Here is a 25,501-nt window from a genome sequence, read left to right on the forward strand (position 1 = left end):
TAGGAGGGCCGCGATGTTGTTTGGGCTTTTTTACCAAACAATTTAACAGTTGATGCATTGATTGCTGCCCTCATAGAGGTTACACAAGCTCCAATAGCGATTTCTTCCATTGTTTCAATTGGAATGGTAAATTATGCCAACACCAATGACACTTTTGCTCAGTCCAAATACTCCAATATTCAATATACTACAATAACACATTATACAGTATCATTCAGAACAAAGGCACAGGTGTTTCTCTGGAAACCTCATTTCAATACCAGCTAAAGCCAGCTTCCTGGATCTCACATTATTGTTAATGGTTTTTTATTTTTAGAATTCGTCTGCGCCCCAGGATGCTGCGGGATGTGTCTGTCAGCGACACCCGGACTACAGTCCTCGGCACGGAGATCAGTTTCCCTGTAGGCATTGCGCCTACTGCCTTTCATTGCTTGGCATGGCATGAAGGAGAAATTAGTACAGCAAAAGGTGTTGAAGATAGGCCAAACAGGCTAGCCTTTAAAGGCTTCAATGTGTTGTGAGAACACTATTGCAGATTTCTTGCGTGGTCTTTACATCTTGAAGTATATCCCTTGTATGTTTCCTAGTATGGGCATGTCAAGCAAACACAGAACCCATGCAGCTAGAAAAATGTTTTAGACTCTAAAACATATTTGCTCCTGTTCTTTGAATTCACAGTAAAACTACCAGGAAACCTCCAGTAGATGGCAGTGCTGCTTCTTGCCACCCCTACAAACTGAAACCAAAGTTTACCGTACAAATATACTCACTTTAGCAGCAACAGCCATAATAACATTCATTTCTACAGAGACTAGATGTATGATCCACATAGTACAGATGTCAAATTTATTTTGAAGTACATTTTATATTAAAGTATCATTTTCAATCTAATTACAATGAAATGCTGCTAAGTTCGCTTGCTTCAGCTTCAGTGGAGCCTGTTAAGGGGCTTGTAAAAATTGTCACTTGATCAGGCTTGTCTTTCCATTCACAATTTGGAACTGCTGGGGCCTGGTTTTAAGTTAAGTCTTTCATGTTAGGGGAAATTACATTTGTGAATGTTTGTAAATAAGATGGTGTTACAGAGGCAGGCTGTAGGCAGAATAGCAGACTACAAGACAGAATAAAAGACTCAGACTCAAAATATTAGTTAAGCACCATGTTGTACGCTTTTATTTAGAAAATATAAAAATATAAATTAAAAAACAAATGTGCTGGCCTTGTAAGCAGGGTTTGGAGTTTGCAACATTCACCCTGATAGCTAAAGGCTGTCTCAGTGCATTGACCTTTACTGTTAAATTAGCAATCATCTCACATGGCTTTTCAGTTCCCCTCCAATCAGGTCAAATGTAAACAGCAGCCACATTCTAACATAGTTGTCTTAGCCTGCCTGTAGAATAAGAACTAAACATAACACCAGAACTTAACTCAAGTCCCTGCCCTAATAAAAATAAACTTTACCAATCTCTGCAATGGACGACAGGGCATCGGTCCTGGGTTTAAACAAATAGCTGTAAATAGATAAAAGTGTCTTTTTTTTCAGCCACTGAGGCGGTGAACACTTGTTACATCACCAGCACCTACTCTACCTGCTCAGTGGAGGAGATTGTGGCAGCTGCTCCCAACGGCTACCGCTGGTTTCAGCTGTATGTTTACCGGAACCGGCAGATCTCAGAGCACATTGTCCACCGGGTCGAAGCACTGGGTTACAAGGCTTTGGTACTTACAGTAGATGTTCCCTACACTGGGAAAAGGAGGAATGACCTCCGGAACAAGTTTCGACTACCGCCACATCTTAAAGTAAAGAATTTTGATGGTGTTTTTGAGGTATAACTAACTTTTTTTGTAAAAGTATTTCATGACTTACTTATTCGCACATGTGGGAAGTGAGGTAAATACTGAATTTAATGTAAGCGATACCACATTGACTTTTAAAAGGCAAAAAAAGCTCTAGTGCACCATTAACTAGAACATTGAGTTCCCTTGTTTACAGGAAGCCAGCCTCAGCTATGTTGGGAGTGAATTTGGTGTAGGTCCAATGTTATGCTTATCCTTATCCTAGAATGACAGTTACAAGAGAGCCTATATTGTGTAATTTAGAAGTTTCTCAAGGTCTAAAAAGGACATTCACACACACAATCCTAAAACTGTTTTTGCTGTCTATCAAGAGGCTGGGTCTGGTATAGAGTGCCGGTGTAATGTACAGACATCACTGTGCTTTTCTTATTGTTTTTTTTTTTTTTTTGGTTTTGTGCCTCCAATTTTCTCCCCAATTTGCATTTGAAATGACCTCACAGCTGTCATATAATCACAATATGGCACTCCTGGGTGTGTGCCCCATTCTGCGATATCCCCACTTCTCACATGGTCAGGCCACATTATTGGCATATTACTTTGTTCTCACTTGATTTGAGTGGACTGAGAAAGCCTGTTAGGGTTCTCCAGACAAGTTCGAGGCCAGAAAGACAGCGATAGAGAAATTATGATAATTTAATATTATCATAATTTATTGTAGTATTGTAGCCATGGCATAATCTGCTTACTCTTTAATATTCTATGATGTGTGTTCCTTACAATTCTCTCTTGTTGCTGCTTAGGTCATAATTTGTGTTTCAGCAACAATTTCTGATTTTCTGATGTGTTTCCAAAATAAGACAGATGTTTATTACTATTTATAAGCCATGCAAATTACATGTAGAAGAAAACGTGTCTGGTGATGTTGACATTTCAGTAGTCCTTGTAGTAGCGCTAAACTCCTTTGGAGATCTGTTTTCAACTGCAGGAAAACAACTGTCCTGAAGAGTGTGGAATTCCAGCCAACACTCTAGACCCATCTATCAGCTGGAAGGACATCTACTGGCTGCAGTCCTTGACCCGTCTGCCCATTGTTATCAAAGGGATTCTTACTAAGGAAGATGCCGAGTTGGCTGTGGAGCATGGGGTCCAGGGTATCATTGTGTCCAACCATGGGGGCAGACAGCTGGATGGAGGGCCTGCTACAGTAGGTTGAGTGTCCTGGTTCCCCCTTGAAAACATTCCTCAGATTCCGTACGATGAAAGAAAAAGAGAAAATTACAGTTTCTGTTCATTATAATGTAGCACAGTGAAAATAAAACTGGAGTATTAAGGAACTACTTGTGCTTCTTTGTTTTAAAGCAGTTACCACACACGTTTAAACATCTTCAGAATGTAAAAGAAGTCAGTGTTGCACCTCACACCTGTATTTTGCATGCATTTAATATTGAACAAAAATCTTTATGCTGCATGAAAATTTTACAAATGAATAAAATTTGTTTCCAGTAATACAGTACTGTTTAATATAAGTTTGAAAAACCTCACAGAAGATTTTGTTTCCTCTGTGGAGTTGTATTATTACCAACATACTCACATTACCCTCAAATCAGCACTATTGTAATACAAAATTAAATGTTTAAATAGTATTTACCTTTATTAGAGTCTTAAGCTGGGGTCACAAATACATATTGAACTACCTGCTTTCTAACAACCACGAACCAAACTCCAAAAAGAGATATTTGTATTAACGGATTGTGTTATAACCATCTCAATGCTACAGTTGAGTAAATACATCTTTGATTGGCTTCCTAAGAAATATATGTTCCTGACTTGTAAAAGGATCTCTGCTTACTAAGTTTATGTTTTTTGTTCTGTACAGATAGATGCCCTTGCAGAGATTGTGGATACAGTGCAGGGTAGAATTGAAGTGTATTTAGATGGAGGAATCCGCACAGGAAGCGATGTGTTGAAGGCTATTGCAGTTGGAGCAAAGTGTGTCTTTATTGGGAGGCCTGTGGTTTGGGGCCTTGCTTACAAGGTAAGGCCCAACAAAAAGGATTATATATTTCATATATATATATATATATATATATTATATATAGATATATATATATATATATATATATATTTTTTTAAGACGCCCTTGAATTTAACTTTTTAAGACGTATTCCTTCTAATTTAAGACACTGACCACATTTCTCACCCTTAATTTGAGGAAAAAATAAAAAATCAAATACATATACATTCAACCTCAGTTACACATATGGAGGCAGTTTGTGACTCTGCTATCACACAGAGCATTACAGTTATCTGCTGCTTCTCATTTCCAGTCGTGATTACGCGCACATGTGGTATTACTTGGCATGTCAACAAATACGGCTGTCCGAGGTGGTACTGTTTGTTAGAAACGCTGAAATTGTAAAAGCTTCTTTTCAAATTCTTTAGGAAGCTAATGACGCTTCTTTGAAAATGTCTGCCTGTATGTCATGGATGATTTGAGACCGGGTAGTAATGTTTTGGTTCATCTTTTCTCATCAGTAAATCACGTTGCTGTTTGTGTATTCGAGCAGTGATGCCTTTGTTCTTCTTTTCTCTGCAGTCAGTCACGTTGCTGTTTGTGTACTCGGGTAGCCTCATCTTATGCTACTGGTTTTAATACACATATCATTATCCTGTATTCAAATTTAAGATGCAGGATATTTTTGAGAAACAAAAAATGGTTAAAAAAAGGGTGTTGAAGGAATGTGCTAATTAATGTCCTATTGTAAGTGTGCTCTATATCATAATCTGTTGTTGTTTTTGATTACCAGTACAAAAAGCTGAATTTCTGAGGTGAGGTGGTTTTAGAAAAGACGACTGGGTTGTGTGACTTTGAGCAATTGTGAGTTTGGATATTGGAGCATCTTTATATAAAAGTTTCAGAAGGGATGGAAATGACAGATGCAGATTCTTAACGGTCCTTTTTTACATCACTTCACTTCTACTCTGTTGTGATGTTGTGTTAATGTATGTGTCTGTATGCAGGGGGAAGAAGGAGTCCGGGAGATTTTGCAGATTCTCAATGATGAATTTCGCCTGTCCATGGCACTGTCTGGTACGTTTTTCTGCTATGATTTTCGATTGTACTGACCCATGGTTTATGAAGCAGTGGAGGGTATGACAGTGTCACCTTTGTGGGACCAACATAGAGCAATTTGTAAACTGCAGAGTGGCTGGAGCATGACAGATACAAGTATCAGTTCCACAACCTTCTTTTGTTCACATCCATTCAGTATACATATGACCGTACATCAGTTTTACCTCTGTATTTCATTAATAATGATAAGTAACAGGCAAAACCACAGAGAACATCATCTTTCAAAAATGTTTTATTGCAGAAGGCCACAGCTTTGTTTTGTTTTATTTCAAAATACAGTGCAAACAATGGTTTAAAATCCTTACTTTGTATTAGCATTCATCACTGGTCCCCTTTCGTCATGTGTTGAACATATTTTGGATCTTGGCTTGTTTTTAGACTTTAAATTGACATATACTGTACAGGTGCTTCAAGTACAATGCTGTAGAACTGTTCCTTCCTGGTGTCTTGTGTGGCACTATAAGTCACGTGGCCTATGCAACTAGCTCATTTGAGTGAGACTGAGCCCCAGAACAAGAAGTGACTAAATACAGGGACGCTTCAGTAACTCCCACTTCTATAGGCTTGTCTTTTAAATAGGTTCATATTCAAAATTCAAGCAACAAACCAGAATATCTTCAACAGAAGAAAAGGGACCAGCTAAAATCTTGCTCCTTTAACTATAATATACTGAACAAAACTTAGTGTGACGTTTATTCTTGTTTTGTCTTCCAGGTTGCAGAAATGTTTCTGAGATCAACAGAAACTTGATTCAGTTTTCCAAGCTTTAGTCTACATCCTGCTTCTTAATCTGAGAATGCATAATCTGAGAATGCATGTTGAGTAAAGGGGAAGAACATAATAATAATAATAATAATAATAATAATAATAATAATAATAATAATAATAATATGTAAAATAGTTAATACATCTGTAAGATGTTAAAACCGAATTGTGGATATACTTATAGTATATCCTTATAAGTGCAACAACTTGGTAAAATCATAAGAAAGTGTTGTAAAACATGGTGAAAGCAATGTACACCCCAGACATGTATGGTAAAGTGTGGAAGCAGGTGAAAAGCATAGTAAATTGTGAAATTACCATGGAATACTTTTATAAGAACAATGTTTTCCATGATTACAAAGGTGGGTTGAAGGTATACAAGCAGCATGTGAGGGCCTGGTTTTACTTTGTCATAAAGCTAACCATACAATATAATTTAGAAATTATCAGTAGAAGTATAAAGATTGAGTATAATTGCAGCCTACAGTTCTACGGGTATCGCTGAAGATGTAATGAGATGAATTACACAATTTAAAAAAGTGATCTAAAATAAATTGTTGCAACATATTTCTTTGTGCATTGTGTTTACTGCGTATGCTATAGTCATACTGTTTTAAAAAGATACAAAACAGTAGGGTTTACGAGAACAAACCTGGGAAGCACAGTTTAGTACTAAAAAGACACACAGTTAAGAAATTAGATTAATGTTTCGGCAAGCAGTCTTGTTTGTCTATTTCTTTTTTTTTAACTAAGTATATTTTTTAGCACAACCAAATATCTTATGGTTGACTGTTTTATACAACAGGATTTTAAAACGTGGCTTGAATCTGATCAGAGGACTACGTAAGAGTTCTGCTGGTCTCAGTCCAACTCTACAATTCAGACTTCAATTGGCAGAAATATTTAAAGGTTATTATGGATTTAATTCTGTAGAGTTAAAACTGATGTCAGCAGTGAACATTAGATGTACATCTCAAATAAACAATTGAAAACAATGCATTGTGTATGATTCTACATACAGTAAGTATGTTTGTTCACTTTCACGATGATTGAACAGTGTTTCAGTGACACTGCAAATATTTCATTTTTGGTTGGCAAATATTCTGGTGTGCATAAACCTTCATGTCTCCAATGTGGCTTGAGAAAATTAGATTTGGTAATTTGTTACCATAAGGGAACTGGTCCAATCATCCCATGCGACATAATTGAAATTGGATTTAAGACCCTTCAGACTAGAGAAATCAGAAGTGAGACCTTGTTGACCAGCAGATGACTGTGGCAGAATACTAGTATGCTTATAATGTTATTGTTGTTTCTTGTGACTATTATTAGTTTTTATCAGATTTGACTTACCTAATATTCGTAATAATACATAAAGTTATGTATGTTAACCAATGTTAAAAATTGCTAATGCTTTCTTGGCATAACCCAGTTACAGTACCATGCATGAAAGCATTAGTAGTACACTCAAAAGGACAAAAAGATTCACATTAAAACCCCTTCATTGTTAACAGTCTGGGTTATGGTCCTGTTCTAAAATGAACCAATGTGCTCTAATTACAACAACTTCAGTAGAGCAAGGCGTTCAACTTGAAAGAGCTACAAAATAGAAGCTGTTCAGACTCGCATTTTATTTACAACATTTATACTGCTTTTCAAAATAAAGTACATAAATACATTTGAAATAGAAGTCAAAACAATATCATTACTGAAGGTCAGTGCAATCAAACCCAGTAGATTTATATCATGAATAAACTGTAATCCAACAAGATATTATTTTACAGTCAAGCATGCTTAGGTTTGTTTCTTGTTCTCTTTTTTTTTTTTTTTTTTGCAGTTGTGTTTTTCTACATTACACTTCTTCTTTTAGCTCAGGCTGTGCATAAAGGACAGGAAGTCTAAAAGGTTGTGGTTTAGCTACATGCATACTGAAACAGTTCTGCTTAAAAGAGTCTGCAACATCTTACAGAAGGTATAGAACAATTTGCAAGGGAAGCTCGCGTTCATTTTAATGTGAAAAAGGCTGGCATCAAATAGAGTTTGTTTTCTTGAAATATAAAGACAGGTAAGTTCAAAGATTTTAACACAGATTTAGTTTTTTTTGTTATCACTTAAAAAAAAAACCATTTGCATGACATGAATTAAAATAGAAGTCTGCATTTGATTTAGTTTTTATTTTAGCTATCAAATAATGGAATACCAAACTATTTATGTTACCACTGTATATTAATTAGGTATGATACAATTTCACTTATACTTACCACAGTTATATAGGTTTGTTTTTATCACCGACTTTTGGTGTTACGACTTTGTTTTACAACCTAAACACAGCCAGCAACGTTGCCTTTTGAAAGCCAATAAAAATGGCTCCTGTGGTTTGGTTATTGCTGCTTACCCAACAGGAAACAACTGTCACTTCTAAAAGTAAGACTTCTTAGTTGCATTTGTCGTTAACAAAAATGCTCTTTGAACTGCTAAGGAATATGTACAGAAAAAATAAATGTGTATGAATATGCACACACAGAATGATTCTAGGTAGCATATTTACTGTTATAACCGCTGTCTCAAATTCAACGATCTATGAATTATATTTTAATTAATTAATGTTTTAATTATAAGATTTTTTTTTTTTTTTTTCAAATACTAAAGTAACAAAAATGACTATTTAACAGATAAAGATTGGTTATTCAAATCAAATTTCAGCATGGAACATTTTACCGGAAACACTTTCATTATCACTTTTCATATTAAGAACATTATATCAAGAACAAAGTCAAGCCAGATCAAGTAGAAATATTGTGCATGGTCATTTGTTAGAAAATTATTCTTTGCAGTATTTTCTAACACATTTTGAGTGGTGAACTCTTTGCTATCCATACTTCTGATTAAATCATTACATCTTCTTTCCTAACCCCAATCTTTCTATTCTTGGACAGTCCTAATTGCCAGTGTTTTTCTAACACTCCTTTATTTGTTATATTACTGTAATGCCCTGCTCGCTGGGGTGTCTAAAATTCAATTCGTTCAAAATTCTGCAGCCAGAATTTTATCTCGGTCCCGCTCAAGAGATCACATCACTCCTGCCTTGGAGGCCTTGCACTGGCTGCCTGTCAGGTTTAGAATTGATTTTAAAATTTTGTTGCTTACATATAAGGCTCTTCATGGGCTAGCTCCGACTTATCTGTCAGATCTTCTATCTTTTTACACTCCCACTCTGCTGATCTCAGACTGCTGTGTGTCCCGCCTGCTCACCTGAGCTCTATGGGCGACAGGGCCTTCTGTTGCTATGCCCCCAAATTATAGAACTCTATTCCACAAGAAATCAGGGACTCAGCTTCTTTGAGTGTTTTTAAAGTTAATTTAAAGACTTACTTTTTCAGAAAGGCGTTTTTATGATTTTTATGATTGTTTTATTTCCTTGTGTTTCTTTTATGGATAATCTGTTTATTTATTGCAGTACTATTAATTATGAAATGCTCTGAGATGACTGCTTTTAAGGGCACTATACAAAATAAATATTATTATTATTATTATTATTATTATTATTATTATTATTATTATTATTATTATTATTATTATTATTATTATTTAGCTGTTCTTAATACAATTTCACTAACGTATCTTCTAATCTGTATTGACATAGCACATACTGAAATACTGTTCTCTTGCACTTTCACATACTGTACAGTGCACATCTGCTCCCAGTTTTATTTCAGTTTCATTTCCATTATTACTAGGATCCTTTACTGAAGGAGTTACCAGAGAGAAAAGACAATATGGCGTAAGTGTTACAGTTTTACAGCTTGTATTGCTAATATTTTTGTTTTCATATTTATATATGTATACAGGACATGTATACATAGGGTGGTTTGCAGAAGTATTCACCCATTAGCAATAATGTTACATTCTTTTAAATTACAAATAATGTGTGCACAATTTTTTTTTTTCATTCAAAGCTGTACTGGTTAAACTGAACACTGTTATATGAGGAGAAGGTTAAATGTCACCAAAACTACAAAGAAAATGTACAAAATGAAATTTACTGGTTGCATAAGTATTCAGCCCCTTAAGTCAATGCTTGGTAAAAACACATTTTGCAGCAATTACTGCTATGAGTTTTTTTGGATAGGTCTCTACTGGCTTTGGAAAGCATTTTTGCTCATTCTTCATGGGATAATTGCTCCAGTTCTGAAAGTTTGTTAGGGATCGTCGATGGACTGCAATCTTCAAATCTCGCCATAAATTTTCGATTGGATTCAAGTCGGGACTTTGACTGAGCCACTGAAGAATATTATTATCTTCTTGTTCAACCACTCCAGTGTGGCTTTGGCTTTGTGCTTTAGGTCATTGTCCTGCTGAAATGTGAATTTCCTCCCCAGTTTCAGAGTCTTGGCTGACTCAAACAGGTTTTCCTCAAGGATTCGCCTTTACTTTGCACAATCCATTCTCCCCTCTATCCTGACAAGCTTCCCAGTCCCTGCTGAAGAGAAGCATCCCCATAACATGATGCTGCCACCACCATGCTTGACAGTTGCGATGGTGTTGACTGGGTGATGTGCAGTGTGGGGCTTGCGCCAGACGTAACGCTTGGAATTTAGACCGAAAAGTAAAATTTTTCTTGACTGACCACAAAACCTTTTTTCAACATGTCTGCAGTATCATCTACATGATTTTTCGTAAACTCAATATGTGCTTTAAGATGAGGCTTTTTGAGTAATGGCTTCTTTCTTGCCACCTGTCCATACAGGCCAGCTTTGTGTGGAGACCGGCTTATTGTTGATGTGTGAAAACTGACTCCCATCTCAGACACAGAACTTTGCAGATCTCTCAAGGCCATTTTTGGCTTCAGAGTAACATCCTAAACCAGTTTCCTGCTTTCCCAGCTGCTCAGTTTGGGAGGGCGACTTGATCTTGCTAGTGTCTGGGTGGTATGATGCATCTTCCATTTCTTAATGATGGATTTCACTGTACTGAGAGGGATAATGGGCACCTTTGAAATGTTCTTGTACCTTTCTCCTGCTTTGTGCCTCTCTACCACTTTATCCCTGACTTGTTTTTGAAAGCTCCTTGGTCTTCGTAGTTGCTTTGCTAGATCACTATGTGAGTTTAAGCTTGAAAGTCTTTATATACCTGAGCAAAATTATCTACAAGTTGAGTACAAACAGGCTGAAACCATTTCACTAATTTTGTGACCTTTCAAAAAATCATTTGCACCTGAGCTGATTTAGGGCTGCAGTAGCAAAGGGGTTGAATACTTATGCAACTGAAATCAATCATTGACTGTTGTGCCTATTTGCTTGGTGCTGGCCAAGATTGCCCCAATTGTTTCTTCTTGTGTTTTTGATACAACTTCGAGGAAACAATTGGGGAAATCTTGACCCTCATCAGTTTTACAGTTGTGCCTCTTTGCTTTGTGCTGGGCAAGGTTGCTCCAATGGTTTGTTGAAACTTGGCTTGTGTTTTTGATATCTCTACTTTCAATGGCTGGGCACTTTTGATAACTTTCTGTTTTTTAGTTTCAGACCATATATTACAGTGCTATAACTTACTGTAGATCACATAGAACGGTGTTCTAATTTGCTGTGGATCACATAGTACAGTATGATATATGATTCTTTCCACAGGGAAGAAGACAAACTTTCCTGGGTCAGCCGCAGGAGGACGTCAGCAGTCAGCAAGCCCCAGGCCAGGAAGAGTAACAGGGGCACCAGATTCTTCAGCAGTGATGCTCATGGCTCAGCTGCTTTAAAGGTATCGAGAAATGTATTTATTTTTATTCCAACTCCACACACATACTATACAAATTGGAAACCGTGGATCCAGTGAGCTGAACGCTTTCCTTGCTAATACACCAATGACTAATTTCAAGGTTCAAGTAACCCACCCACCAATCCATATTCATCTTCAACACATGTTGATATTCTTTATCTTTCTGCTTGAATAGGGATGCTGACAGTTTTTCCTTATCAATCCCAGGGAAACGTCATGAGATATATTAATAATATTTAATTGCTGAGTCCCATGTGTGTTTAATCAAGGTCTAGGGTCCTATTCCACAATACATTTGACAATAAACAACAAACAACTTGAAATCTGACACAGATCAAGAAAATAGTAAACAAATACACTGTAAGTAAAGCTAAATATAACAAAAATTAGATTGGAACAATCTGACATTGATGTTCTAACACTCTTCTTCTATTAGGGTTTTGACCAGTTTCGTGCTGATGGAACCCTTTGTGACGTGGTTCTGGTGTCAGGGGAAGGATCTGAGTCATTCCCTGTCCACAGAGTGCTCATGGCTTCTTCCAGTGACTACTTCAAGGCAATGTTCACAGGTCCTCTTCTTTTCAATGCTGTGCTTTTGAGCTCTGAACTGTCTTTATGAAAGCATGCTTGTACATACTGTACAGTGTACATCTCCTTTCTGAATCCTTCTACTAAAAAAACAAGAATAATACAGTGTGTCCAGCAAAGTTATATAAATATATGAACAGAATAAGTCAGTGTGCTCTAAATTTGTTTTAAATAATGAGCTTCAAAGCAAAAGTCAAGATTCCCTCTGAGTAAACAAATGACAAGATATCAAATTATATATATTGTAGCACATCCACAGAAGGGATGTAGTATTCTCGTCCTTTTCAGTGGAAATATGCTTCATAAAAGGTCACTTACATTTCAGCATATGACTTAAACAAGATTTTAACCCCAGAAACATCTGTATTACTAATGTATTGAATATGTTTTCTCTGACTGCTTTGGACTCAAAGGTGGTATGAAGGAACAGGAGCTAAAAACAATCAAGCTTCAAGGGCTGAGTCGTGTCGGTCTGAAGAACATAATAGACTTTATTTACACAGCAAAAGTAGCCCTCAATATGGACAACCTCCAGGACACACTAGAAGCAGCAAACTTTCTGCAGATCATACCTGTGCTGGACTTCTGTAAAGAATTACTTACAAGTGAGGTAAATATACCACAGGAGAGGATGAATCAAGGAAGTGTCTTGTGATCACTTGGACATTTGTAATTACTGTATTCCTTGTTGTACCACAGTGTCTGATACCATAACTGTGTGAATAAATGCTTTAGTTAGGCACTAATGCACCAAAGCTGCTAAAATTACAGCAATGTTATTTGTATTGTTTACCAGTATTTGTCCATGTATCATATTTATTATATTTAAGTTTTTCCTATCATCAAAAACTGCACTTCCATGTTCTACTTGTGTGTCTCTTCAGATTACGACAGACAACTGTGTGGAAGTGGGCCGAATCGCTAGCGACTACCACCTTACAGAAGTGAGCAGCTTCATCAATGAGTTTGTCCTCAGGAACTTCTCCGTTCTGTTGAAGGAAGGGCATTACCTGCAGTTGTCCGAGGATAGCATGGCCCATGCTCTGGCCAGTGACAGCCTGAAGAATTGCACTGAGATGGAGCTCTTCAAACACACCTGTGATTGGTTAAAGTATGACGAATCCCGCAAAGCACACACCTACAAGCTCATGAAGAACATTCGTTTCCCGCTCATGACCCCCAGTGACCTGCTACAAATATCCAATGAAGCAGACTTCCTGCGGGTGGATGCAGCCTGCGTCAACCTGCTCCTGGAGGCGAGCAACTACCAGATGATGCCCTACATGCAGCCAATCATGCAGACAGAGAGAACGCGCATTCGCTCTGATGCCAACCACCTCGTCACCTTAGGGGGAGTACTACGTCAACAGCTAGTGGTCAGCAAAGAGCTACGGTTGTTTGATGAAGATACCAAGAATTGGAAGGCTCTGACTCCAATGGATGTGCCAAGGTACCAGCATGGCATTGCTGTGATTGGCAACTTCCTCTACATTGTGGGTGGGCAGAGCAACTATGACACCAAGGGGAAGACAGCTGTGGACAGTGTCTATAGATATGACCCTCGCTTTAACAGGTGGCTGCAGGTGGCCTCCCTTAACGAAAAGAGGACCTTTTTCCACTTGAGTGCCTTGAAAGGAAAACTCTATGCAGTGGGTGGAAGGAACACAACAGGCGAGATAGGTAAGCTACACCTAATTGTACTGCCAATAACTCTGGTACTATACAATCTTTCTACAGCAATTACTACCATAAAATATATCCTACTGAATATATAGAATCGTATTACCTGTTAACAACATTATGATGCACTTTCCAACTGAAGTTCCTCTTGTGCTCCACAGCTAGCGTGGAATGCTACAACCTTCGCACTAATGAGTGGACCTGTGTGGCTCCAATAAGCGAACCCCATTATGGACATGCTGGAACAGTTCACGGAGAGTTAATGTACATCTCAGGTAGGTAACCTTGAGTTTAATGTGTGACCAGGACAGTAAGAATGTATAAGAATGTATATGTCTATTTACAATAACAGATTTATTTGCAACCATTTAAAGACAGCATTATGTTCAGATAATGTATACATTCCATTGGTTACATTTTACTCCAAACATTTTACTTATCCTTATTTTTACTATCAGCAAATTTGCTATTAATGATTGAAATATTATTTCTCTTTAAAAAAAAAAAGCATGCCAGAGCACTGGGCAAATCAATATCCTTCTGCCCATTGAGACAAACAGTTTATACATCACAATTCAAGTTCAAGCACTGCTTATGAAATGTTAATATACCTTGACAGTGTGGGTATGCAAGTATACAGAGCTCAGCTGGTCAATACCGTAGGTGTCTCTGTTGTTCAATGCTCTTACCACTTCCTTTCCTGTAAACTGAAGGGGATTTTCATCATCAGTGCACTAAAATTCAATCATTCAGCCACAAACTGCTTTCAGAGTGACCACTATCACTATTTCCTATGCTTCTTTCCTGCAGTTGCAATTGTGTGATATATATTTTGGAGATATTGCAGATACTGTATTTGATCTTTATTCCACTGACAAGATGAACTGATTAATTATGATAGACTGTAATACATGTGAAGTTCAGCGAAGAATAGCTACTTATTTTTTATGCAGTACAGTGCAAAGCTCTATATACACATTATTTATGGTGACTGTATTTGTATTTGGCAGTTGTTTTGAATTTTGTGATCGAGATCAATAAACTAGACTGAAACATTTAGTTTAGTGTAGTTTATTCCTGGAGTATTCATACCCGATCCCAGATGTCTATCTTAATTAAATGAATGATGCACATGGTTTTGGTATGTAATTTGCCATAGAAGAGTGTGTTTCTTGGGTAGTCTAATCAGGAAAATAAATTCATTTTATTTATTTTTTTTATCTCAGCCCACTACAGTCTTTACAGTGATTTGTATATCTTTAACTCTCCTAATAGGTGTCGGGTCTATTTGACCCGACGCTAGTTTCCAATTAGCTTAAATGCTATTTTTCTTTTCATTTTCTGTATAATACACAGCTATCAGCCTAATCTTCCTTCCCTTTACCTGTACCTGGTCTGCTCTAAAATTATCAAAATAAAATGAAAATAAATATCCTAATTTAAAATATTTAAAATCATACCTGCTAACTGTATTTGGTATTTTAGTGTTTCTCGTGGAATGAATTGTGTACATGTGTGTTTTTTAACCTATTAGTTCCTGGTTGGGTATTTGGGTATAATTACATACTTTGTAATTCCATAGTTTATTGAATATAAATGACAATTATGCCCATTTAGCTGACAATCTTCAAACAGCATTACATAAATAGTTAGTACTAGATCAGTCCTAAAAAATATTTTTCTAATTTAGGAGGCATTACACATGACACGTTCCAGAAACAACTGACCTGCTATGATCCTGATACCAACACTTGGAGTCGCAAAGCAGACATGTCCACCCTTCGAGGACTTCACTGCATGTGCACCATTGAGGACCGCCTTTATGTCATTGGAGGAAACCACTTCCGGGGCACCAATGACTATGATGATGTGCTCAGCTGTGAATATTACTGTCCAGGAACAGACCAGTGGACAGCCATCGCGCCCATGCTGAGCGGGCAGAGCGACGTGGGGGTGGCAGTGTTCAAGAGCAAGATCTATGTGATCGGGGGTTACTCGTGGAACAGCCGATGTATGGTGGAGATAGTCCAGTGCTATGACCCAGAGAAAGACGAGTGGGAAAAAGTGTTTGATGTCCTGGAGCCTCTTGGAGGTATTCGGGCTTGTTCCTTAATTGTACATCCACCAGAGGGCACTGTGGAGTCACAAACACAAGAGTGCCCATTGTCCACCAAGAGCTGAGACAGTATCCACTCTGGGGGTAGAGTTGGGGGGTGGATGGTTGGAGAAGATTCGGTTTGGACAGCTTTCAAAATAGTCACTCTTTTGGTACTGGAGGAACAAAGACCTTTTTGTGATTGTCTTTGTTAGCTGTGTGGAAATCCAGGCTTAATTGAATATCAGCTGACTTAATTGTAACGTTACTGTAATTTTACCACAGTGGTAACATTGTGGGACTTGTTGTAACACCACTGTTCATTCTTCTTTAAAATAAAGGTTTTAAATAAAATAGGTTGTAAAGGTTTGACAAGTAAGAAAAATTTATTTATAAAATTTTATTTTATCCAAGTAGCAATATATATATATATTATCATATATCTATATATATATATATATATATATATATATATATATATATATATATATATATATATATATATATATATATATAAACAGTATTAAGATATGAACTAAAACAAAAGATTAAAAACCCTTGCTGGTCTGTGAAATTAGATACTGCTTTATAGTTTTTCATATACTTAAAGAAAAACTGACATTTAAAAATGTGACTGAGCAAGCAGTGTTGTGGTCCAGCCTTTAATGACTGTAAAATAGCAGGCAGGTTAAGTACTTTTCTGCATGTTTATTTACAAAGAGCAATGTCTCTAAATATTTTACAACTATATACAATCAAGCCCAGGCAAAGTAAACATATAAACAAGTGGCATACTTGTTAACAGGTACATCTGTACATCAGTGGCATACCTAGGCTTGGATATTTGGGTTGGCCCCAACTTAGGGTGGATGGGCAATGACCAAAGGTCTGACAACACAATAAATTATTTAAATCAATAAAACTCTGAATACATAAAATATTTCCCCCTGTAAATCCATTTAATTGAAGTAGACAAACAAATACATTTACATATATCTGCAGTAAAAAGTAACCTTAAAAAGCAACAGGCAACGTCACCAAACCGACGAGAACACAGTAATATTACATTGTAAGCAATTATTAAATAAAAAGAAAGCTAGTAAATGACTTACCATTGTCAAGTTAGTATCCTCTTGTCTCCACTCCATCTTGCTGCTGAAATATTGCAATTATAGAGTCATACTGCAGAGAATCGCACAGGTCTTTCAAACGACAGGAGAGACAGCATGTTCAAGAGACTTGTCAGCATTGAGTTCTAGTTGTGCGAGGTAGCCTGTCTTCGCTGGGGACTCCAGGGGGCGCTGCATTGGCTTTGACGCTCCCAGGGTTGGGGAGGTGGGATCTGGCTTAGGCTGTTTCTTTTCATCCCTCTGCGGCGACCCCTACAGGCCAGGCGCAGAATGAGCTTGGGGATGGAGATTTGCTTGGCTGGTCTTTGTCCTCCAGAGACCAGTAGCCTGCGGACATCTGCTCTCGACTTCCTGGGTGTAAAAAGATACCGATTGGCCGATAATAATAATAATAATAATAATAATAATAATAATAATAATAATAATAATAATAATAATTGGGCATTCCATATTAGAAATTCAGGGGTTCTGTGCTCTGCTCTGCTGTGCTCTGCTCCTTGTCCTGGGTTCATCAGCCTCACATGTAGAGACTGTTCCTTATACACCTGTTGCTGGGCTAAATTGATTGTTAATTGAAAAGTCTTTGGCAGGGATAGTATTAACCCTAATAAAATATTTAAATTCTGTTCATCATATAGTTTATTTATTTTAATTATGTCTCAATTCTAAAATTCTAGGTGATGCAAAACTTGTGGACATAGCTGCAGACTTAACAACTGACCATCTCTTTAACAAGGCTGGCAGTGCAGATTCTTGTCACTTCTAATGTTTACCTTCCTCTGCTAAACCTTTTGTTACAGAGCTATACCTGCACAACGCTCAAGCAAAATGCAAGCCATGGATTTTTATTATTTGCAGTTAATGATACATTCATAAACCTTACTAAACATACTGAAAAGAAAATGGCACATTTATGCTTTCAGATAAAGTAAAAAAAAAAAAAAAAAAAAAAAAAAAAAAAAACTGGTTCCCTTGACCCCTGATGTTTTCTTTAGCAATGAGTCAGTATCTGCTGATAGGAAAATATCTTATCTGCAAATCTATTGACCTTCCATGGCCTACGTGTGTTCATTTTGTCGGCTGAAAGGGCTCTGGCAAAAGTCAAAAGATCTGTTTTTGCAAATGTATTTTTTAAAATCAACCCAGCTTTTTATTTATGTATTTATTTTTTTATTTTACAATTATTGATTGTAATAAATATTTAGTAAAGGTGCTGGGCAGCCAGGAGATATTGACCAATGGAAGATAGGCATGTTTGTCACGGGTGACTAATTAAGATTACATTACCAGATTATTATTATTGTTGTTTATTTGATTTTTGTGATTCACATTTGTTTCGACTATTTGTTTGACTATCATTTTAAAGAGAACAGATCTGACGTAGTCGGTATGACAATGTTGGGTCTAGTGCTCTCTTGCAAGACACCTTAGCCTGGTTGCCACATATTAATAAAATGGAAAGGGTGTCACGACAGAGACGCATTGCTAGGCAACCAATTGAGCAGGTAGGCTTGCCCGGCGCTGAACTGATTAGGAGGTCCGGATTGGATGGGGGGTTTGCTCAGGGAGTCTGTGAGCAGCTCAAAAAGCATCTGTGCTAGTTATCAAAGTTACCTGCAGGATAACTACTACGAAACCCCTCAACTGTCACAGTCGCTGAGAGGCCGGGACTTTGGAATCAACAGCAGTAGGTTAGTTTTGGGGATGTAGATCCTAAACAGTATAGAGGAGATTTTTGTAGTGCAATAGGTTCCTGGAGCGGAATGCCTCTTTTAGTGAGGCTAGCGCTTGCCTTGTGTGGCAAACCATTACATTTGCGCGCCTGTGTGGCGTGTCAACACCCAATGCTCTATGTCTGACTCATTATAATTCAGTGATGACCCACACATGTAACACTTCTGTTAGAGGTGTAAATGTATCTGTTCCTGAAGGAGTGTGTGATGATAGCTAGGTCATGCGGGACAAGTCCACATTTTAACTACTTTCTACAACTCTTTTTATTTATTTTTATTTATTTTTTTACTCTTTTTATCCCCAATTTGTGTATTAAATAATAACAATCCAGTAATTCTAATCTTCCATGAATACAAGCCCTCAGTAAAATAATAAGTAATACTAAAATAAACTAGGCTTGCAAACAAACGTTTTGACAAAAAGTCGTCAGTGTACCTCAGATAAGGTTAGCACTTATCTATGTTGTATCTGTAGCCTTATCACTTGTATTTAACTTGGAGTTAATAATCTTCATACAAACAGAACGCTGCCTTAATTTTGTGTCAAAATACATGCGTATGGACCATTTTGTTTTCCTGAGCAGCCCCTGGAACCTGATTACTATTTATCTACTTCATAGATTCAGTTGCTTGCTGTTCAGTTAAGTACATTATTTTTATGCTGATTGCATTATTATTGACTCATCATTGGGCTAAGATGAGATCAATTCAACATTTTTGTAACTAACAGTGAAACATTTACAAAAAACTTTCAACAACAACAACAAAAAAGCATCAACAACAAAGTTGTGTTAACACATTACAACATATAAATAGTTATTTAACATTAAATTCTCTGTAAGGGAGAAAATTTGAGTTGAGCTGTTATTGCGCAGGTTCCAGTAGGCTAATTGTAAAATCTACTGCATCCAACAATAAGTTTTCATTAGATGACACTGCAATTACATTTTCATGTTCTGTCCCAATCCACTGACATACTGTACAGTACCGTGTTGCTATGGAAAAAGGCCAGTTGGAAAGTAGCCAAAAAAAAAATAGTCTTGTCTTTTATCAGTAGGGATGACATTGATCTGGCGACATGATAAGGTAGTTGATAATGCATCACATAATCCTTGTCATGCGTGACTTCCAAGAAATGAGTGACACGGAAGGATAGCATTATAGATGATAAAATAACATGACTTAGAGCCTATTCTGAAAAAAAAAAAACAAGGTAAAGATTTTTGTTATATTAGTTAAAACTATTATTTTTCAAACAAGCAGGACTAAGACACTTATCAAATGACTCTGGTATGAAGCCTAATGACTCTCTTTCTCCCCCTTTCAGTTCATGAATCCACATTTTGGGCCAGGACACCTTGACTTAATGTACTAGTAATACATGCCCAAGGTCAAACATGGATTTGTCTTTGACTGACGTCACAGTGATATCTTCCAGCTCCAAGTTATCCAGTTTTTAAGAGCAGGCACATTTTGTTCCAGTTCACTTTCAGCAGCTAGTTTCAATAAACCGATATTTGGAAAAGGGAGTTTGTACTCCACACATCATGTCTCTTGCTGGTGAAGTTTGTCTCATTACTGGAGCATTTGGATTCCTGGGACAAAGAATTATCCAGCTTCTGCTGCAGGAGGATGAGCTTGCAGAGATCAGGCTTCTTGACAGGCATGTCAGGCCTGATAAACTTGAATCTTTGGAAGGTAATGAACACTTTTTTTTGTGTTGTTATTTTGTTATTTTTGTACTGTTTTCAAAACACCTGGAATGGGTATTTTGTAACGTACCACCTCAGAGGTCCACTGTTTTCAAAAGTTAAGGGTGCGCAATGAAAATGTCACACCTGGGCAACTGCTAATACTACAATTTTCAAAATAGTTTACATGATACAGAATGTTTTTACTTATTGTTTGAATTTATATCTTGTTTAATGATTTGTTTTGTTTTAAGCTACCTTCAAGAAGATTGTCACAGTTTCAATAATATAATTAAACTTTTTATTTTTATTTTTATTTCAAGTGAGGCAAGGAATTTAAACGTTAAAGAGAAACCCTTCCTATCTCATCAAATCAAAAGGTCCAGCTCTCTTCAGAACTGACCTGACTCACTGCCACTTAGAAGATTGCTGTCTACTCGAACAATACCCTGGAATTCAGCTCTGACTGAAATCCTCCACAGATATTCCTTTGTTAAAAACAATCACACCACTGATTGTCCAGCCATGTTGTTCCCTGTGCTGGCACCTCACTCAAACTGGGGAACTATATACTACAGTATTAAAAATTAAAAAATAAATGAGTCTGTTGTATGTATGTTGTATGTTGTTTGGGTCAGCAATACTTTTGTATGAGTGGATGTGGGTTCATGAAATGTGATGTACACAGTACATACAAATGCTGGAGCAAGCAAATAGGTATGTTTTGATTTTTTTCCAGAGTTTCGGGGCCAAACCAAGCTGACTGTGTTTGAGGGGGACATCAGAGATGCAGAGCTCCTCAAGAAAGCTTGCCAGCACGTCAGCCTTGTGATCCACACAGCTTCCCTCATTGATGTCATTGGAGTTATAGATGAAAGGGAACTAGAAGAAGTGAATGTTAAAGGTACAAAATACACATATAATAGTACACTGACAAATGCACTCACGTTTACTAAGTGTTTTGCAAATTGGCTTTTGTTGTTGTGGAATGATTGAGTGTTTTTTTTTTTTTTTAAGTTATGGACGTGCAACTCAGATCGAGCATGTGTTTAATCATTTGTACTATCTCTTGCTCTTCCACTGGAGTTTATCCCAATCCAACAACGGAATGACCTGGCAAATTAAAAGTAATTCTTGAAATGATGCTGTTTGATTTTAATTTACGTTGTACATGTTACATAAAAAGAATACTTCCAATTTCTGGGATTATTTCAATCATGAAAATTCAACCATTTTTTTCAGCCATTCTTACTTGTGGAATGATTACTATACTAATGATTGCCTGTTTATTTAATATATTTTTAAAGGACTGCTCTGCAGACATACAACCTAAAATTTCCTTGGTCAGTTCTAAATCATTCTTTTTAATGTCACACTGATTATTCGACAGTGCTATGAAGTAAGGAGCAGTAATGGATTAGGGGTGATGAAAATATTTCAGCTACATACAGTTTGTAGCTAACTGTAAAAATAAATGCAATGTTTATGTTAAAGAAGGGAAATGCTAATATGACTTGTTCCTGTTCTGCATCCAAGGTACCAAGTTCTTGCTGGAAGCTTGTGTTCAAGAGAACGTGAAGTCCTTCATCTACACCAGTAGCATTGAGGTGGCAGGTCCAAACACCCGGGGAGACCCTATGATCAATGGGAATGAAGATACAGTTTATTCATGCTCCTTGAAATTTCCCTACAGCAAGACCAAGTTCCAAGCTGAACAGTTGGTTCTACAGTTCAATGGGGAGGGTCTTAGAAGTCAAGACAAAATAGTGACATGTGCCTTGCGGCCCATGTATATCTATGGGGAAGGTTGTAACTTCCTTTTAGGCCACATGGATGCCGGAATCAGAAATGGGGACATATTGTTACGTAGCTCCAAAAAGGAGTCTGTTGTGAACCCAGTGTATGTAGGCAACGTAGCCTGGGCACATATTTTAGCAGCCAAAGCTATGAGGGATCCCAAGAAAGCCACCTTGATAGGTGGTAAATTCTACTACATCTCAGATGACACTCCACATGTAAGCTACTCAGATTTCAACCACGTGGTGTTAAAGCCCTTGGGATTCGGTATTCAGGAGAGGCTCGCTCTCCCTCTGCCACTGCTGCTGTTCCTCACACTCCTTCTGGAGATGGTGCAGGTCTTTCTGAAACCTTTTGTGAAGTACACTCCCAAAATGAACCGCCAGCTTCTCATCATGCTCAACACGCAGTTTAGCTTCACCTATGAAAAGGCCCAAAGGGCTTTTGGTTACACTCCAAAGTACAGCTGGGAGGATGCTAGGACCTTTACTACCACCTGGCTTGAATCTGTTTTGCCACAGCACCGTGCACTTCTGAAAACACATTCTCAGCATTAGCCAGTGGTCAGTTCTTTACAGGGTTGTTGTTTCTTGTCATTTACTTTTTTTTTTATTAATTGCAATAACTAAAGCTAGTTAGGAATTTGAGGCTGACGTATTGTGGACTGTTATGGTTAAACAATTTCTTGATCACCCCAAATCTTAGCATGACAAGTGAATATATAATATAGGTATGTAAGGCATTTTGATTTTCAGGCCTGCACCTGTAGGAGTTCCTCCAGTGGCACCAGATCTCAGTCATAGATTTTGCACCAAGTCCTTCTTTGTTGATGTAATTTAAACAAGTAATATTATTTTGCCATAACAAAAAGCAAGCATGTACTATTACAAATAAAATTGTAAAAATCTGAACAAAATGCGTCATATTTTTGCTGATTTTTACATTTATACTGTATGTAGAGGTGGCCTTGTCTCATTTGGTAAGGACAGAATTGTCATATTGTATATAAGACGACCTTACTAAAAATGAAGGGTTATTTAAGAAAACACATCAAGAACAAGATACAGGGCTCGATCTTCGGTCTTCGCGCAATCCCCTCACTAAATTTGTGCCTCACAAAAAAATAGTGCTTTGGCACAAAATGAGAGAAATTCCAAAAAGGCACAAAGCAGCAGCGAGACAATGGCATTTAGCAGTTTTTTGAGCAAATCGCAAATATTGTTTGTGCCTTGCAAAACCGTCTGCACATTCACTACCAATATAGCAACTGCACACAACAGTCAAGCGAGAAAGCAGAATGATGGACAGTCACCATTAGCAATGGCATTACCCCAACAAGCTGCTAACATTGGTGTCACCACAGTATGTACTGATATGACAGCAGACGAGACCACACAATATATCTTGTGCACATATACATATAGACCATTCAAATACACAATTGGCTCCATAGCTAGGCGTCGAGTTTTCAAATTAATTAACTGATAACTCCACTGTTTTATTGAATACGGACAGTATTGTATCACAAGGAAATACTATATAGGTTTCTTTAAAGGCCAGCTGATCTGACATAGCTGTATGTTTTTTTTTTTAAAAGGCTTTGGATACTGTCCGTTTTTTTTGTTTGTTTTTTTTCCTAATTTATTTATTTTTTTTTTTTATATATAAGTCGTGCCGTGACAAAGTCTACTGTGGTAGCACACTCTTTGATTTGTAAATGTAACAAGTTCATTCAACTACAAAGTAAACATAAATCAAGCATTTTTATATACACAGTACACAGAAATGTGTTATGTTATTTATTCTACTCACCCATTTGAACATCACGATTAAGCCCAGTTTGTAAGGTTCTGAGTGTTGCCGGAATGGATTTCTTTAAGAATAATAATTAATTCTAAATATGCCCCTAAAATGTTAATTGTAACCTACTATGATTTTTCAATAAATGAACAGTCTCTGTACAATTAGCAACATTGGCATTCAGCAGACACCTGCATAAACGACTGGAAATTATAGTTAACAGCACTGTTCATCCCGCCTCAGCTAACTTATGAATGGACTGCTGCAGAGAAAATACAGGTCTTTGATTGGTTGATCGTATCACTGGTCTGGCTTTAGGAAAACGTAAGCATGCCTTTCACAGCAAGAGTGCTCTGTCGGTGATTGGCTCTCCGAAGTGCAGCTGCTCACCCCTCACCCGTAATACGCAGCAATCTATGGAATAGCCAAATAAAGCAACAAGTCACAAGATGGGTGTACAATACTCAGTGATAAAACACATAACTGATCCGCCCATCCGGTGTGTGCTGCGGGGTGTTGGGGGTTGGGGGTCTGTACTATTGTACGTTTGTACTATTGTACTCAACTCTAGAGTGGCCTGTTACTCCGACACTATTTGACCCAGCGGTACACAGTTATTGGAACTAGCGCATCGCAATTATCACACAGATATTGGTATATTCAGACGAATTAGGGGTTTCGCCCAATTCAAATTTGATTGCACTAGGTGCACATTGAATGTCCACCTAGAATACATTTGCATCTCATGTTTCTAATTACTGATGCATTACCATATTCTAATAGGACTGCATTAAAGAAACAGCAGTTTACTGGACAGAGGTGAGTGCATGTTTCTACACTCGTCTGTCATTGCTGAGCTCCTCATATGTGTGCTGAGGCTGGTACACCCTTTCAGCATATCTTCGCCTATGTCAGGGTTGCTGTTGCTGGGTGTGCCTTGCATCATTCACATCCAAATGTTGACGTACATGCTGCATTCTACCCACATTTCCCATTGTTGCCTGTTTGTAGTCAGGGCTAGAATGGTAGTCTGCATGGAGTTAACGCAGTCCTTTTACAATCCTTATTCTGCGTGTCACAAACCTGATCATTTGCGACGCGCACACCCTCTGCGGGGTGCGCAAACCTTTCGAATATCAGGCACACAACAGTGAATAGTTATAATTAAGAGCAGTGGTAGAATATGGCAAGGTATGGAGCAGTTCAGTACAAGTACAAGCTGATGCAAGTACTGGTACAATAGGGTGCCATGCAGTTCAGTATAGTCGAGAATAGTCGAGGTTTACAGATACTGTCTGAACAGGTGTGTCTTGAGGAGGCGCCAGAAGGTTGTCAGGGACTGAGCAGTCCTGACAGATGTGGGTACTACTAGAAGTTCTTTTCACATGATGGTGTAAATGAACATTGATACATAATAAATCACTTAAAACACTGCATTCTTCAGAACAAATTAATTTATTTGCCTGCTCACATGCATTTGTTATATAAAAAAAAGTTACATTATAAACACTTTTTCTTTTGTA

General features: G+C 37.5%; 3 protein-coding genes across 3 annotated transcripts; all 3 read left to right on the forward strand.

Annotated features, from left to right (window-relative positions):
* The first annotated feature begins 322 nt into the window (after positions 1-322).
* Positions 323-5,732, forward strand: LOC121320745 (hydroxyacid oxidase 2-like). Its single transcript, XM_041259335.1, has 6 exons — positions 323-468; positions 1,544-1,827; positions 2,783-3,001; positions 3,674-3,832; positions 4,819-4,888; positions 5,645-5,732. The coding sequence occupies exons 1-6, from the start codon at positions 336-338 to the stop codon at positions 5,698-5,700; spliced, it is 921 nt and encodes a 306-aa protein (XP_041115269.1). The 5' UTR covers positions 323-335; the 3' UTR covers positions 5,701-5,732.
* A 1,883-nt stretch (positions 5,733-7,615) lies between these two features.
* LOC121320744 (kelch-like protein 13) lies at positions 7,616-16,175 on the forward strand. The gene is made up of 8 exons (XM_041259334.1): positions 7,616-7,760; positions 9,433-9,476; positions 11,320-11,446; positions 11,901-12,033; positions 12,466-12,662; positions 12,937-13,732; positions 13,894-14,007; positions 15,423-16,175. The coding sequence occupies exons 2-8, from the start codon at positions 9,472-9,474 to the stop codon at positions 15,911-15,913; spliced, it is 1,863 nt and encodes a 620-aa protein (XP_041115268.1). The 5' UTR covers positions 7,616-7,760; positions 9,433-9,471; the 3' UTR covers positions 15,914-16,175.
* A 3,701-nt stretch (positions 16,176-19,876) lies between these two features.
* On the forward strand, positions 19,877-23,089 carry hsd3b1 (hydroxy-delta-5-steroid dehydrogenase, 3 beta- and steroid delta-isomerase 1). The gene is made up of 3 exons (XM_041259336.1): positions 19,877-20,388; positions 21,121-21,285; positions 21,918-23,089. Exons 1-3 carry the CDS (start codon positions 20,238-20,240, stop codon positions 22,733-22,735), a joined length of 1,134 nt encoding a protein of 377 aa, XP_041115270.1. The 5' UTR covers positions 19,877-20,237; the 3' UTR covers positions 22,736-23,089.
* Positions 23,090-25,501: the final 2,412 nt, after the last annotated feature.

The sequence above is a fragment of the Polyodon spathula genome, chromosome 9 (genome assembly GCF_017654505.1).
Source record: "Polyodon spathula isolate WHYD16114869_AA chromosome 9, ASM1765450v1, whole genome shotgun sequence".
Lineage (NCBI taxonomy): Eukaryota > Metazoa > Chordata > Actinopteri > Acipenseriformes > Polyodontidae > Polyodon > Polyodon spathula.

Excerpts from the sequence above, each read along its gene's own strand:
- LOC121320745 (XM_041259335.1), top strand. The coding sequence starts at position 336 with ATGCTGCGGGATGTGTCTGTCAGCGACACCCGGACTACAGTCCTCGGC. Across the intron at positions 3,833-4,818 it reads TTTGGGGCCTTGCTTACAAG|GGGGAAGAAGGAGTCCGGGA; the intron begins GTAAGGCCCAAC and ends GTCTGTATGCAG. Across the intron at positions 4,889-5,644 it reads CCTGTCCATGGCACTGTCTG|GTTGCAGAAATGTTTCTGAG; the intron begins GTACGTTTTTCT and ends TTTGTCTTCCAG.
- LOC121320744 (XM_041259334.1), top strand. Across the intron at positions 12,034-12,465 it reads CTTCAAGGCAATGTTCACAG|GTGGTATGAAGGAACAGGAG; the intron begins GTCCTCTTCTTT and ends TTGGACTCAAAG. Across the intron at positions 12,663-12,936 it reads AAGAATTACTTACAAGTGAG|ATTACGACAGACAACTGTGT; the intron begins GTAAATATACCA and ends GTGTCTCTTCAG.
- hsd3b1 (XM_041259336.1), top strand. The coding sequence starts at position 20,238 with ATGTCTCTTGCTGGTGAAGTTTGTCTCATTACTGGAGCATTTGGATTC. Across the intron at positions 20,389-21,120 it reads TAAACTTGAATCTTTGGAAG|AGTTTCGGGGCCAAACCAAG; the intron begins GTAATGAACACT and ends ATTTTTTTCCAG. Across the intron at positions 21,286-21,917 it reads AGAAGAAGTGAATGTTAAAG|GTACCAAGTTCTTGCTGGAA; the intron begins GTACAAAATACA and ends TCTGCATCCAAG.